Source organism: Thalassophryne amazonica, chromosome 5 (assembly GCF_902500255.1).
Source record: "Thalassophryne amazonica chromosome 5, fThaAma1.1, whole genome shotgun sequence".
Taxonomy (NCBI): Eukaryota; Metazoa; Chordata; class Actinopteri; order Batrachoidiformes; family Batrachoididae; genus Thalassophryne; species Thalassophryne amazonica.
This window is the reverse complement of record NC_047107.1, coordinates 124,327,952-124,341,294: the sequence shown is the minus strand read 5'-3', so window position 1 is coordinate 124,341,294 and position 13,343 is coordinate 124,327,952. Positions and strand designations below refer to the sequence as shown.

At 42.6% G+C, this 13,343-nt stretch overlaps 1 protein-coding gene across 4 annotated transcripts in view; it reads left to right on the top strand.

The window, feature by feature from the left end:
• The window catches only part of LOC117511263 (homeobox protein cut-like 2), a 220,377-nt gene that overhangs the window by 161,100 nt on the left and 45,934 nt on the right, over positions 1–13,343 (top strand). For all 4 annotated transcript variants that reach the window (XM_034171269.1, XM_034171268.1, XM_034171270.1 and 1 more), the window contains 4 exons: positions 6,995–7,135; positions 7,254–7,413; positions 8,680–8,753; positions 10,957–11,023. In XM_034171269.1, the coding sequence (XP_034027160.1) occupies positions 6,995–7,135; positions 7,254–7,413; positions 8,680–8,753; positions 10,957–11,023 (442 nt within the window). The remainder of the gene's footprint in view (positions 1–6,994; positions 7,136–7,253; positions 7,414–8,679; positions 8,754–10,956; positions 11,024–13,343) is intronic.

Sequence of the window (13,343 nt, the reverse complement as noted above, 5' to 3'; positions counted from 1 at the left end):
CACCTCACAGGTGTGCCATATCAAGATGCTGATTAGACACCATGATTAGTGCACAGGTGTGCCTTAGACTGCCCACAATAAAAGGCCACTCTGAAAGGTGCAGTTTTATCACACAGCACAATGCCACACATGTGGCAAGATTTGAGGGAGCGTGCAATTGGCATGCTGACAGCAGGAATGTCAACCAGAGCTGTTGCTCGTGTATTGAATGTTCATTTCTCTACCATAAGCCGTCTCCAAAGGCGTTTCAGAGAATTTGGCAGTACATCCAACCAGCCTCACAACCGCAGACCACGTGTAACCACACCAGCCCAGGACCTCCACATCCAGCATGTTCACCTCCAAGATCGTCTGAGACCAGCCACTCGGACAGCTGCTGAAACAATCGGTTTGCATAACCAAAGAATTTCTGCACAAACTGTCAGAAACCGGCTCAGGGAAGCTCATCTGCATGCTCGTCGTCCTCATCGGGGTCTCGGGGTAACCGACTTGAGTGGGCAAATGCTCACATTCGCTGGCGTTTGGCACGGTGGAGAGGTGTTCTCTTCACGGATGATGCAAAGGAGATGTGTTGCACTGCATGAGGCAAATGGTGGTCACACCAGATACTAACTGGTATCCCCCCCATGAAACAAAACTGCACCTTTCAGAGTGGCCTTTTATTGTGGGCAGTCTAAGGCACACCTGTGCACTAATCATGGTGTCTAATCAGCATCTTGATATGGCACACCTGTGAGGTGGGATGGATTATCTCAGCAAAGGAGAAGTGCTCACTATCACAGATTTAGACTGGTTTGTGAACAATATTTGAGGGAAATGCTGATATTGTGTATGTGGAAAAAGTTTTAGATCTTTGAGTTCATCTCATACAAAATGGGAGCAAAACCAAAAGTGTTGCGTTTATATTTTTGTTAAGTGTATAATCTGTTAGGGAGTTCTCCTGGTGCTCATTTTAATACCTGATTGTGTAAGTTTTTGTCAGGAAATAAATGAATAACCAATTGAGGCATGAAAATGGGTGTAAACCTTTTTCAAACTAATGTTGTAGAATGTTGTGAGCAAATGGGAAAGTTTTAAACATTTTTAAAAATGTGATTTTTGAGATAATTTATGATCCAGAGTTGGATTTAACTGATGCAGATTGGAGGTTATCTAGTGTAAAAGCCGGTGAAAGTGGACAAGCGGGTACAATGCAGAGTAATCAGGACCCGCAGTTCCCTGAGCGGAAGCCTACCTCCGATCCTCCTCCACATCAAACCCATGAAACGCATGTCATGCTCTTAAACAGAAGACTTAGGAATTGTTTAAACAATTTTGAGCTTTTTGGAAAAGTGAGGCATAAATGCAGAAGAAGTGTTTTACATACAACCCCTGGCAATAATTATGGAATCACTGGCCTCGGAGGATGTTCATTCAGTTGTTTAATTTTGTAGAAAAAAAGCAGATCACAGACATGACACAAAACTAAAGTCATTTCAAATGGCAACTTTCTGGCTTTAAGAAACACTATAAGAAATCAGGAAGAAAAATTGTGGCAATCAGTAACGGTTACTTTTTTAGATCAAGCAGAGGGAAAAAAATATGGACTCACTCAATTCTGAGGAATAAATTATGGAATCACCCTGTAAATGTTCTGTTAGACCTCAGTGCTGCTTTTGATACTGTTGACCATAAAATTTTATTACAGAGATTAGAGCATGCCGTAGGTATTAAAGGCACTGCGCTGCGGTGGTTTGAATCATATTTATCTAATAGATTACAATTTGTTCATGTAAATGGGGAATCTTCTTCGCAGACTAAGGTTAATTATGGAGTTCCACAAGGTTCTGTGCTAGGACCAATTTTATTCACTTTATACATGCTTCCCTTAGGCAGTATTATTAGAAAGCATTGCTTAAATTTTCATTGTTATACAGATGATACCCAGCTTTATCTATCCATGAAGCCAGAGGACACACACCAATTAGCTAAACTGCAGGATTGTCTTACAGACATAAAGACATGGATGACCTCTAATTTCCTGCTTTTAAACTCAGATAAAACTGAAGTTATTGTACTTGGCCCCACAAATCTTAGAAACATGGTGTCTAACCAGATCCTTACTCTGGATGGCATTACCCTGACCTCTAGTAATACTGTGAGAAATCTTGGAGTCATTTTTGATCAGGATATGTCATTCAATGCGCATATTAAACAAATATGTAGGACTGCTTTTTTGCATTTGCGCAATATCTCTAAAATTAGAAAGGTCTTGTCTCAGAGTGATGCTGAAAAACTAATTCATGCATTTATTTCCTCTAGGCTGGACTATTGTAATTCATTAATATCAGGTTGTCCTAAAAGTTCCCTGAAAAGCCTTCAGTTAATTCAAAATGCTGCAGCTAGAGTACTGACAGGGACTAGAAGGAGAGAGCATATCTCACCCATATTGGCTTCTCTTCACTGGCTTCCTGTTAATTCTAGAATAGAATTTACAATTATTCTTCTTACTTATAAGGTTTTGAATAATCAGGTCCCATCTTATCTTAGGGACCTCATAGTACCATATCACCCCAATAGAGCGCTTCGCTGTCAGACTGCAGGCTTACTTGTAGTTCCTAGGGTTTGTAAGAGTAGAATGGGAGGCAGAGCCTTCAGCTTTCAGGCTCCTCTCCCCTGGAACCAGCTCCCAATTCGGATCAGGGAGACAGACACCCTCTCTACTTTTAAGATTAGGCTTAAAACTTTCCTTTTTGCTAAAGCTTATAGTTAGGGCTGGATCAGGTGACCCTGAACCATCCCTTAGTTATGGTGCTATAGACTTAGACTGCTGGGGGGTTCCCATGATGCACTGAGTGTTTCTTTCTCTTTTTGCTCTGTATGCACCACTCTGCATTTAATCATTAGTGATTGATCTCTGCTCCCCTCCACAGCATGTCTTTTTCCTGGTTCTCTCCCTCAGCCCCAACCAGTCCCAGCAGAAGACTGCCCCTCCCTGAGCCTGGTTCTGCTGGAGGTTTCTTCCTGTTAAAAGGAAGTTTTTCCTTCCCACTGTCGCCAAGTGCTTGCTCACAGGGGGTCGTTTTGACCGTTGGGGTTTTTCCGTAATTACTGTATGACTTTGCCTTACAATATAAAGTGCCTTGGGGCAACTGTTTGTTGTGATTTGGCGCTATATAAATAAAATTGATTTGATTTGATTAAATTTTCATCCCCAAAACTAACACCTGCATCAAATCAGATCTGCTCGTTAGTCTGCATCTAAAAAGGAGTGATCACACCTTGGAGAGCTGTTGCACCAAGTGGACTGACATGAATCATGGTTCCAACACGAGAGATGTCAATTGAAACAAAGGAGAGGATTATCAAACACTTAAAAGAGGGTAAATCATCACGCAATGTTGCAAAAGATGTTGGTTGTTCACAGTCAGCTGTGTCTAAACTCTGGACCAAATACAAACAACATGGGAAGGTTGTTAAAGGCAAACATACTGGTAGACCAAGGAAGACATCAGAGCGTCATATTCAGTGATGAATCTTGAATCTGCATTTTGGCAAGGTGATGATGCTGGAACTTTTGTTTGGTGCCGTTCCAATGAGATTTATAAAGATGACTGCCTAAAGAGAACATGTAAATTTCCACAGTCATTGATGATATGGGGCTGCATGTCAGGTAAAGGCACTGGGGAGATGGCTGTCATTGCATCATCAATAAATGTACAAGTTTACGTTGATATTTTGGACACTTTTCTTATCCCATCAATTGAAAGGATGTTTGGGGATGATGAAATCATTTTTCAAGATGATAATGCATCTTGCCATGAAGCAAAAACTGTGAAAACATTCCTTGCAAAAAGACACATAGGGTCAATGTCATGGCCTGCAAATAGTCCGGATCTTAATCCAATTGAAAATCTTTGGTGGAAGTTGAAGAAAATGGTCCATGACAAGGCTCCAACCTGCAAAGCTGATCTGGCAACAGCAATCAGAGAAAGTTGGAGCCAGATTGATGAAGAGTACTGTTTGTCACTCATTAAGTCCATGCCTCAGAGACTGCAAGCTGTTATAAAAGCCAGAGGTGGTGCAACAAAATACTAGTGATGTGTTGGAGCGTTCTTTTGTTTTTCATGATTCCATAATTTTTTCCTCAGAATTGAGTGATTCCATATTTTTTCCCTCTGCTTGGTCTAAAAAAGTAACCGTTACTGACTGCCACAATTTTTTTCCTGATTTCTTATAGTGTTTCTTAAAGCCAGAAAGTTGCCATTTGAAATGACTTTAGTTTTGTGTCATGTCTGTGATCTGCTTTTTTTCTACAAAATTAAACAACTGAATGAACATCCTCCGAGGCCGGTGATTCCATAATTTTTGCCAGGGGTTGTATTCGCCATCGCGTGATCCAGCTGATTCCTCCCGTCTGTCTGCTGCAGTCAGGTGAAAGGTGGGCGTTCCCTTGGCCTTCTCCAGCAGCTGAATTCCTCAACACTGACTCACCTGCATCCTGGATCATGCTCAGAGAAATGCATCACACGGCCAAAATCTTATAGCTGAGGCTCCCTCACAGAGCTCCTCAAGAAAACCTGGTCTTCACAGCAGTGGTTCTCCACACAGAGCCAGACACGTGTGTATACCAGCAGAAAATGATGCATTAACCCTCAAGTGACCAAGCTGTTTTAGCGACTAATATGACAGAGTGGGGTTATTTATGACTCCATTGACTTTATATTGGAACTCTTATATATCAATGATTGTTTTAGGGTTATTCATATTTATTTCACACTAATATATTTGTCCATCATCCTTTTCATCCTCACTCTGGGCATCAAGAATCAGTGTCATTGCTTATACAGCTGTAGATCTTGCTATTCTCGGTCTGTTGGCTGTGCTTCCCTGCAAAACAGTACAATAAAATGATTAGAGTTACCAAATTACAATATCATCTGAAGCTACAGTGTTGAAAATCTCAAAGATTTCCCCGGGGGCATAAGTGACCCCAGCGCAAGTTTGGATTATACTTGCCACACAGATCGGCCAATCCTTGCAAAATTCTATAACAAATGCAGGACAAATAGATTGACAAATTCATGGTACGAAACATTTGTCCAATTAAAATTAGAAAAATGGTGCAAAAAAATATATGCCTGGGGTCATAAATGACCCCAGTTGGACACTTGAGGGTTAAATATCCTGTGATTTATTAACAAGCTTAACTGAGCTGCTGTTGCCAGTTCAGTTGTCATGAGCGCAGAGCAGACGTTCAGTCAGCCACAATTAAGACAAGAATGAAAGAAAAGTGAGCCATTTCGACGAGGCTTCACCTGCGTTGCATTTCTTTGATTAACACCAATGTAAAATTTCACTCATCCTCTGCAAGTTTCATTGGGCAGATTTACCGTCAGCGGCGCTGTAAAGAGAAGCTGCCCATTAGCCGCTTCAATTAGCAACTCCAAAGTTATCAGCAGTCTTTCTGGACTCTCCCTCGGAGAGTACCCCCGCTGCTCTACTTTGACGGGGGTTCATTTCGTATACAGACTTACGGTATATTCCTTCACTTTAAGTTTGACTTTACTTAACTCCCCTGCCACTGATTGATAATCCCGCCTTGTCCATGTGTGAGAGATCCCTTACTATAATCTCTGTCCTTTGATCATTAAAAGTTGAAAGGATATATGGGAAAGAGGCTGATAAAGTGATTTCTGTGACAGTGGGTCGATGGAAAAGCAGTGCTTTAAGTCATCCTGTTTGTCTTAGAAGAGCTGCGCTCTTAATAGTGATGTCCCTTGTGACTGATGCAACGTCTGCACAGTCGGTGTAACAATGAATGCAGAGACAACGTTTGACTGTAAACTGTCCCCGGAAACAAAAAAGCAACAAAAAACAAAAAGCACAATCAATTAAATGGTCCAAAATTTATTTATTTTTTTTTTTTCTGATGAAAACGTAGATATGGAAAACTGCAATTTATAGCCAGTATTTCAACAAACTGCACTTTGGAGAAGCTTTCCCTTTATTTTTGTGGCCTGTTTTCTCCGCGTCACCCGCTGAAGTTTAAACGTCTGCTGCTCTGGCTTCTTATGGGAAGCCACTTCAGTCAGCGCCCGTATTAGAAGGGATCCAGTCGGGTTCCGCACAGAAGTTTAAGATGAGAGGATGAAAGCTGCGGGAGAAAAGTTTGTGCAGCAAAGCAGCCATTTTTCCCCACTCCTCTTGGAGAGTTTTGAAGGGCTGCGCCGCGTGAGCGTGCGTGTGTGCTGCGTGTGCACATGCTGCAACATCATCATGGAGCTCCCCTGAGCCTCCCCTCTCTGTGCTTTGGCACTAGAAGTCACCTCCTTTGGTGTTCGGCAGGCAGGTACACAACAGGAGCAGCTCTCTCTCCCTCTGTGAGCTGTTGAACTTTTCGGGAGAGGAAGAAAGGGAAGGGGAAGATTAAAAACAGCCCTGTGATGTGGAGTGCCGAGCTGCCTCCTGAGAATTCCTGGCATAATAATTTAAATGATCAAATGATACAGAGGAGACTTGTTAGCCGAGAAACAGCCTCCTAGTTGGCCCCATGGGCCCGCTGCTGCTGCGCATGCATTGCAAAACAGCCCCTCTGTTGTGCTAAAGAATCTCGCAATTTTTTTATACCCCTTTTCAGGAGCAGACTTTTTCTGCACTCAGCCAAGGTGTATACTTAGAACATAAGTCCTTATCACACATTCACAGCCATCTTTTTTGTCTTATTTATCAGCACGTGAGAGGAGTCATTAGAAGCAATTTCTGAAGGTTTGAAGGGTCGGAGCGATGTGCACGTCATTAAGTCCATCCTGTGAAATTTTCAAAGGTGTGGCTGAGTGAGGAAAGGCTTCCAGTCTCTCTTTGGAAGCAGGTCTGAGCAGGATAGTCTTTCTTTGGTGGAAGTGCTTTGCAGAAAACTCTGTTGTACACTTTTCTTTTTCTTTTTTCTTTTTAAGGATAGTGAGGATATCACGCCGTTCTTTCTACAGAGATCTGTTTGCATATGTTTTGGCAGACCCGTCTCCTGTGCTGGAGGCCTCACACACACTGGAGGAGAGGCTGCAGCAGCTTCAGGGTTCAGCCCCCGACACTGAGGCCCTGCTCCGAGAAATCAACCGGCACTGGAAAAAACACCTGCAGTGCCTTAACAAGACAGGTCGGGCCTAAAGTGGGCGCGTCAAATACAAAAGAAGGAAAAATCTGTTTATTAAAAAAAGAGAAAAGAACAGTCATCTGATGTGCTGAACTAACAGCAGCTCTTTCTGCACGCACAGACCCCGCAGAGGACGGAGCTGCAGTACCAGGAATCCCAGTGACAACACAGGTCCCAGCATCCAGCTCTCCAGCCTCCCTCATGACCCCCAATAGCACCCCAGCTCCCAGAGCCCCAGGGTCCCCACAGCAGAGCTACCAGGACCAGACTGAAGACCTGGGGTGAGCGCTCACCACATTTAGAGATTTACATGAGATTGTCGCTCAAGTTCTTTAATTTACCTCCACTAAGCAACAGAGGAGGGAGAAGGTCATGTGGCTGCTCTGTATTTTTTATTTTTTTATTTTTTGCTTGTTTTTGTACAGTATCTTAAAAACGGGACATACTCTGTTTGAATTTTGTGGTTCATGGGTCTTGGAAGAGTTTGTGTTATAACATCACAAAGCTTGACATATTTGCTGCTCAACTTATGTACTACCATAAGGAACAGGTTGGTTGTCATTGTGTCCCAAGGTTCTTGAAATGGAGCAATATCTCCATCTGGTGGACGTGTACCATTAATGCAGGTACAGCAGAATTAATCAGGAACAAAAGAATTTTGCCAAGAGCTCTAGTAGACTCAAGCCATAAACTGCTTCTCTGTCAGTTTGAGGACAAAATAATGGTTGAACATTATTGCACCAGCAGACGTATGCAGTCTGTGAGTGCAGCGTTGAGTTTCAGGTCATGTGTTTAAAGTTTGCACATGAAGCAGTTTCTGTAATTATTTTATCTATTAATGCAAAAACATTGGACTTATTTTCATAATAATGCAACAATGTATAAGTAGGTCAAGTTTATTTTTACAGCCCCAAATTGAAACATCTCCTCTACAAAATAAATAAATTAATAAAATAAATAAATTAATACATAACTGTACCCAAGGAAGTAGAAGAGAGCAGGGATCATCTTCAGGAACAGCTGGGTAATCAATACCCCAAAAATAAAGAAAAAGAAAGTATATTGTGGTGCATTTACAAGGAAATGCAGTTAAAGGAATTAAAACATAAAATGCAAAGTTTAATGTTCAATGAGTAAAGCACAAAATGAAGAAAAATTGAGACGTTCCATGAAAACATTTTCTTTGCCCATGCACATTACACACGTGTAAACCTCAAGTACATATTCAGCTTTTTGTATACTTCTGATAGGAAATGCAGTTTGTCCAAACACAGACACTCCCACTCAGATCGTGAAGGAGCGATTCTGATCCAGACCCACAGATTCTTTTTCTCCTTTTTCTGTAATTTAAAATAAAAAAACAAGATGTTAGAAATCACTGTGATGTGATTTTAACTGAAAATCTTTTACACTTGTGGTTGTAGTTCAACTTGGAGAAAAGTTTATTTCTAGTACATATGTGATAGCTATCAGTACTAGCACACAGCAGTATATTTATTTATTGTGGTGTGAATGTGGAGTCGCTCACGCGTTGTTTGTTCTCACAGGGAGCAGAAAGCTGACGTTAGTTTGGCTGACGGACTGTTGGAGGCAGAGGAGAAGATCAAGGTTCTGCATGCATGTAAGTGGTTTTTAGTGCAGCTGTTGCATTTTATTTCATTAATGTCAAGAACAGATACGTGCACTGCTGCAGTTTAATGCCCAGACACAGATTTAGAAGTTACAACTCAGGAACCAGCAACATGACCCTCTGAGTAGCAACAAGGCTTCAAAAGCAGCTTGACAGGCTCATCTGTCTATTTAATGTTCTGGTCACTGTGGTCACTGTGGTCATTATCCTCACATGGATCCACTGGAACTCACACTTTTAGAGCTGAACATGCTGAAGTTTTTACAGAGTCATTTATGGAAATGTTGCTGACCCACTGACATACTGACTGCCTGACTGACATTAACTGAATTACAGACCTACTGAATGACTCACTGACTGACTGACTCTTTGACTGTGTGGTCCGCTGAGTGAATGACTGACACACTCACTGACTCAATCAGTCACTGACTGACTCACTCACTGAACCACTGGCTGATTAACTGACTCACTCATTCACAGAACTACTGACTGGCTGACTGACTGACGGACTAACTGACTGACTCACTCACTCACTCTCTGGCTTACTTACTCACTCACTCACTGAACTGCAGACTGGCTGGCTGACAGACTGACAGACTGACTGACTGACTGACTGACTCACTCACTCACTCACTCACTCACTCACTCAATCAATCATTCTCTGGCTTAATTACTCACTCACTGAACTGCTGACTGGCTGACAGACTGATTCACTCACTCGCTGACCAACTGACTGATTGGATGACTGACAGACTGACTGACTAACACTCAGTTGCTCTCTGAGTCACTTGCTCTCTCACTCACTGGCTAACTGACTCACTCATTGCTTTGCTGACTCAATCACTGACTTCCTTACTCACTTACTGACTCACTCACTCACTGACTGTTTTACTGACTGACTCGCTAGAACATCCTCCATCTGAATTTTAAAAGGTTTAACATAATTTATTAAAGATGTTGTTTTTTGGAAGGTTTTGAGATTGTACTAAAGAATTGACAGATCAACTTCACTCTTAAGAGATAAAATCATGAAAAGAAAAATAAAATATTGAGTGTAACTTTGCATGAAAAGTCATTCTGCAAATCACATCAGCAAGTGTTTTTTATTTATTTATTTATTTACACCTCCTCTCTATTCAAAAGTGGTGTCAGGATGCCTGAAACACGGAATGCAAAAAAAGAAAACTCTCATAATTGAAAAGTGTGTTTTAGAGGTACTTTACTCAACACAACTGCACCTGTGGTATTATACAGTATAAAATCACTTCCCTGTCTGTCAGTTCAGTAAACATGTTTCTGAACACAGTGTACAGCAGGTGGATAAGGAGTTCCCCCCCCCCCCGAAGGAGGCTGCAGTCCTTTAACATCTGCAGGAAACTCCTGTGGGTGTTCTACCAGTCCATGGTAGCCAGCGTCCTCTTTTACACCATGGTGTTCCGGGGGGCAGCACATACAAGAAGGACACATCTAGGCTGGACAAACTGCTCAGGCAGGCTACCTCTGTGGTTGGCATGAAGCTGGACTCTCTGGTGACTATGGCAGAGAAGAGAACACTGGACAAACTACTGGACATTATGGACGATGCCAGTCATCCTCTGCACACCGTCATCAGCAACCAGAGGAGCCTCTTCAGCCACAGACTGCTCCTTCCCAAGTGCAGGACCAACAGACTGAAAAACTCCTTTGTCCCTCAGACCATCAGACTGTAGAACTCCTCACTCACACAGAGGGAGGAGGAGTAACAGGAAGACAGAGGACAGGAAGGAGAGCACCAGTAGTAGACAGTAAACCAGTAGTGATCAGTATGTCTGGTATTTATTTGCAAATTGTTTTTTACTTTCACTTTTGATACACTGTGTGCTTCTTAACCTGTGTGCTGCTTTACAATGCTGCTGGAACCTCAATTTCCCTGAGGGATTAATAAAATTCTATCTAATCTAATCTAATCTTGACCATAAACTAGGCTTTAAAGATGTTACTTTATGACTGAACTGTTGTGTCTCTCTGACATAAAAAAAGAACATTATAGTGCCCTGAAATTATATACCAGTGTAGTATAAAAAAATGAAAAGAACATGTGGTGTATCTTTAAGGTCTAAGACTAAGTTGATGTGTGTGTGTGTGTTTTTCCCCCTTTAATGTCTCACCCCCCCCCCCCCCACCACCACCCCCACCCCCATTTGCCTCTGAGCAGCATTGAACACGGCGCAGACGGAGCTGCTGGACCTGCGGTGCAAATACAACCAGGACATGACAAAAAAGTAAGACTTCCACACCTTTCGGACATGTTTTCTTTATCTTCCCGCTCCCTCTTGTGGCGGTGCCATCACTGTGGCCTTCTTTCTCTGTGCCTTCATAAATCGGCATCCAGCGTGGAGCTGAGGAATGCTGTAGTAAAAGCGTCGTCGGAGTGACTCAAGCACTAATGCTGGTCGATGAGAGAGGTCTGTGTTTGCCTTCACTGGCAGCTGGGCCTTGACAGCCCTCAAGAAGAATTGCTCCATTTAAAGATTACTTCAGAAAACACTCTACCTTGTCCTGGTCTTTGAGCGCAATGTATCCACTGCACGCCTGAAATGATTCTGAGCTTGTATGAAGGATGTCGATAGACATTCAAAGTAAACACTCCTTTGTTTGGTTTGCGCTCCAGAGCACAGTCAGCCGCTGCTAATGGATTTTCTCCCAGGCTTAATCCATGGCACAATTGAAGTGATGTTTCTAGACTCGCCGCCATCCATTTTCTTGGATTAGACACATTTTCAGTTGGGCCTTACCGCGCCTGAGCAGGTGCGGCTTTGAAAGGCCGTCTCCGTTATGTGGCTGGTCACAGATGCGTCGTCCTGGTCCGCTGGGCTAAAGGTTGCCAAGACTCTGACCTCTGTTATGCCGCGCCAACCCCGAGCGTGCGAGCAGCAGGTCGGCCTCTATTACTCTCACTGACTGTTTCCTCAATGTTGATAAGAAAGACTATTTGTCTGCTTGGGCCGGAGCAGCTGAGCAGGTAATCAATACAAAACATTTTCCGTACTGCACAAGTTCATTAAATGTGGAGCTGACACCTTTTAGTGTTTGCTGTCAGGAAAGTGCCATCTATCCTGGCCTTATTGACGGGGCCTCGTCTTGATGGAGACCCTCAAAAACCAGCGCTGACGATAACGGCCGCCGACAATAGCTTTCAGATGTCCTGGACTACAACGTGTTGTTTGTTATACAGGGACTGTGTTGTGTTCGTATTATTTTAGGTGTCTACTGTTGGGAAACAGAGAGCAGACAGGTACAAACTTAAAAGAAAATCAAGGTTCAACTGAAGGTAATTTAACTTGGATTAAAAAAAAAAATCTCACGTTCTTTGAACACATTTAGTTTAAAAAGAGACTTTTGTGTCTTGAAACCTGAGAACCCTATGTGCAGATTTAAATCAATCACACCATCCTTGTTAATTCATCCTTATCTACCTTTTGAAAATCAGGTCCCGTGTGTGTAAAACGAAGCTGTTGAACTTCAAACAAACCTCATGAATAATCCGGCTAAGATTCTGTTTAAATTACAGGACTGTGATTGTTAGATGTGTGAAAGCAAGTTGGACTTCTGTCTAAAAAGAGTTGGGTCCGTGGAGCTGCACGTGCGGCTGAAGTTCCAGCAAAGGAGCCGTCACATCTCAGGTTATGATTATCTCAACTAAGACCCTTCCATAGATGAGCATGTCCGTTAATTAGCCAAGCCATGTGACTGTGTGACAGCATGACAGCATGATGATCAATATGACTGAAACACATTACAGGAAATTGTATTATTTGAAGTGATGTATTAATCATGTAAAGGCTGGAGAGCAGGTGGCTCAGTGGGACAGGACCTGGACTGCCAACATGTAGACCAGGGTTTGGTTCCAGATCTGTGCTTCTGGCTTTCAGACTTTGTTCTTGGAGAAGACTCTTCAAGTGCATTGTCTTGGTTTGGCCAGGTATAAATGGGTACCGACCTAGCGTTCTGAAATCAACTCCTCTCACAGTTTTGGGAGGAATTTCATGTGACTTGGTACAAGTCCTTGTTATATGTTGGTAATACACATATTTTCATACCATTCCAGTTGGGCTCACTTATGGCATTGATTAAGAAATCTAGACTCCAGTAGTTTCATGCTTGGAGTCTTGCATTCATGGCGACACGATGACTTAGTGCACAGTAAATTTTGCTGAGTAAAATTTACTCTGCTGGGATAACATTTGATCCCAGTCTAAATAGAGTGAAAAACACTCTATTGTAGAGTGAAATCAGCTCTACGGTTGTCGCCGACTGAACAGTCCCCCCTAAACATTGGTCCGCCCTGCCTCCACTGCGCATGCGTCATTTCGGACCTCAGAAGCTCCTGTGGATGGACTCTTTTCACACAAAGCGATCAAATGGATTAATGGGATTATTAACCAACAGATGACAAGGTAAAAACCTCTTAAATCATTCTAAAGTCAGTTTTAAGCAAACGAGGTGATAATCGGTGAAGTGCGGCTAATGACGTGCAGTGAAGGCAGGGCAGACTGAGTTTTGGGGGGGACCGTTTGGTCTGAGACACATCTAGTCAATGCA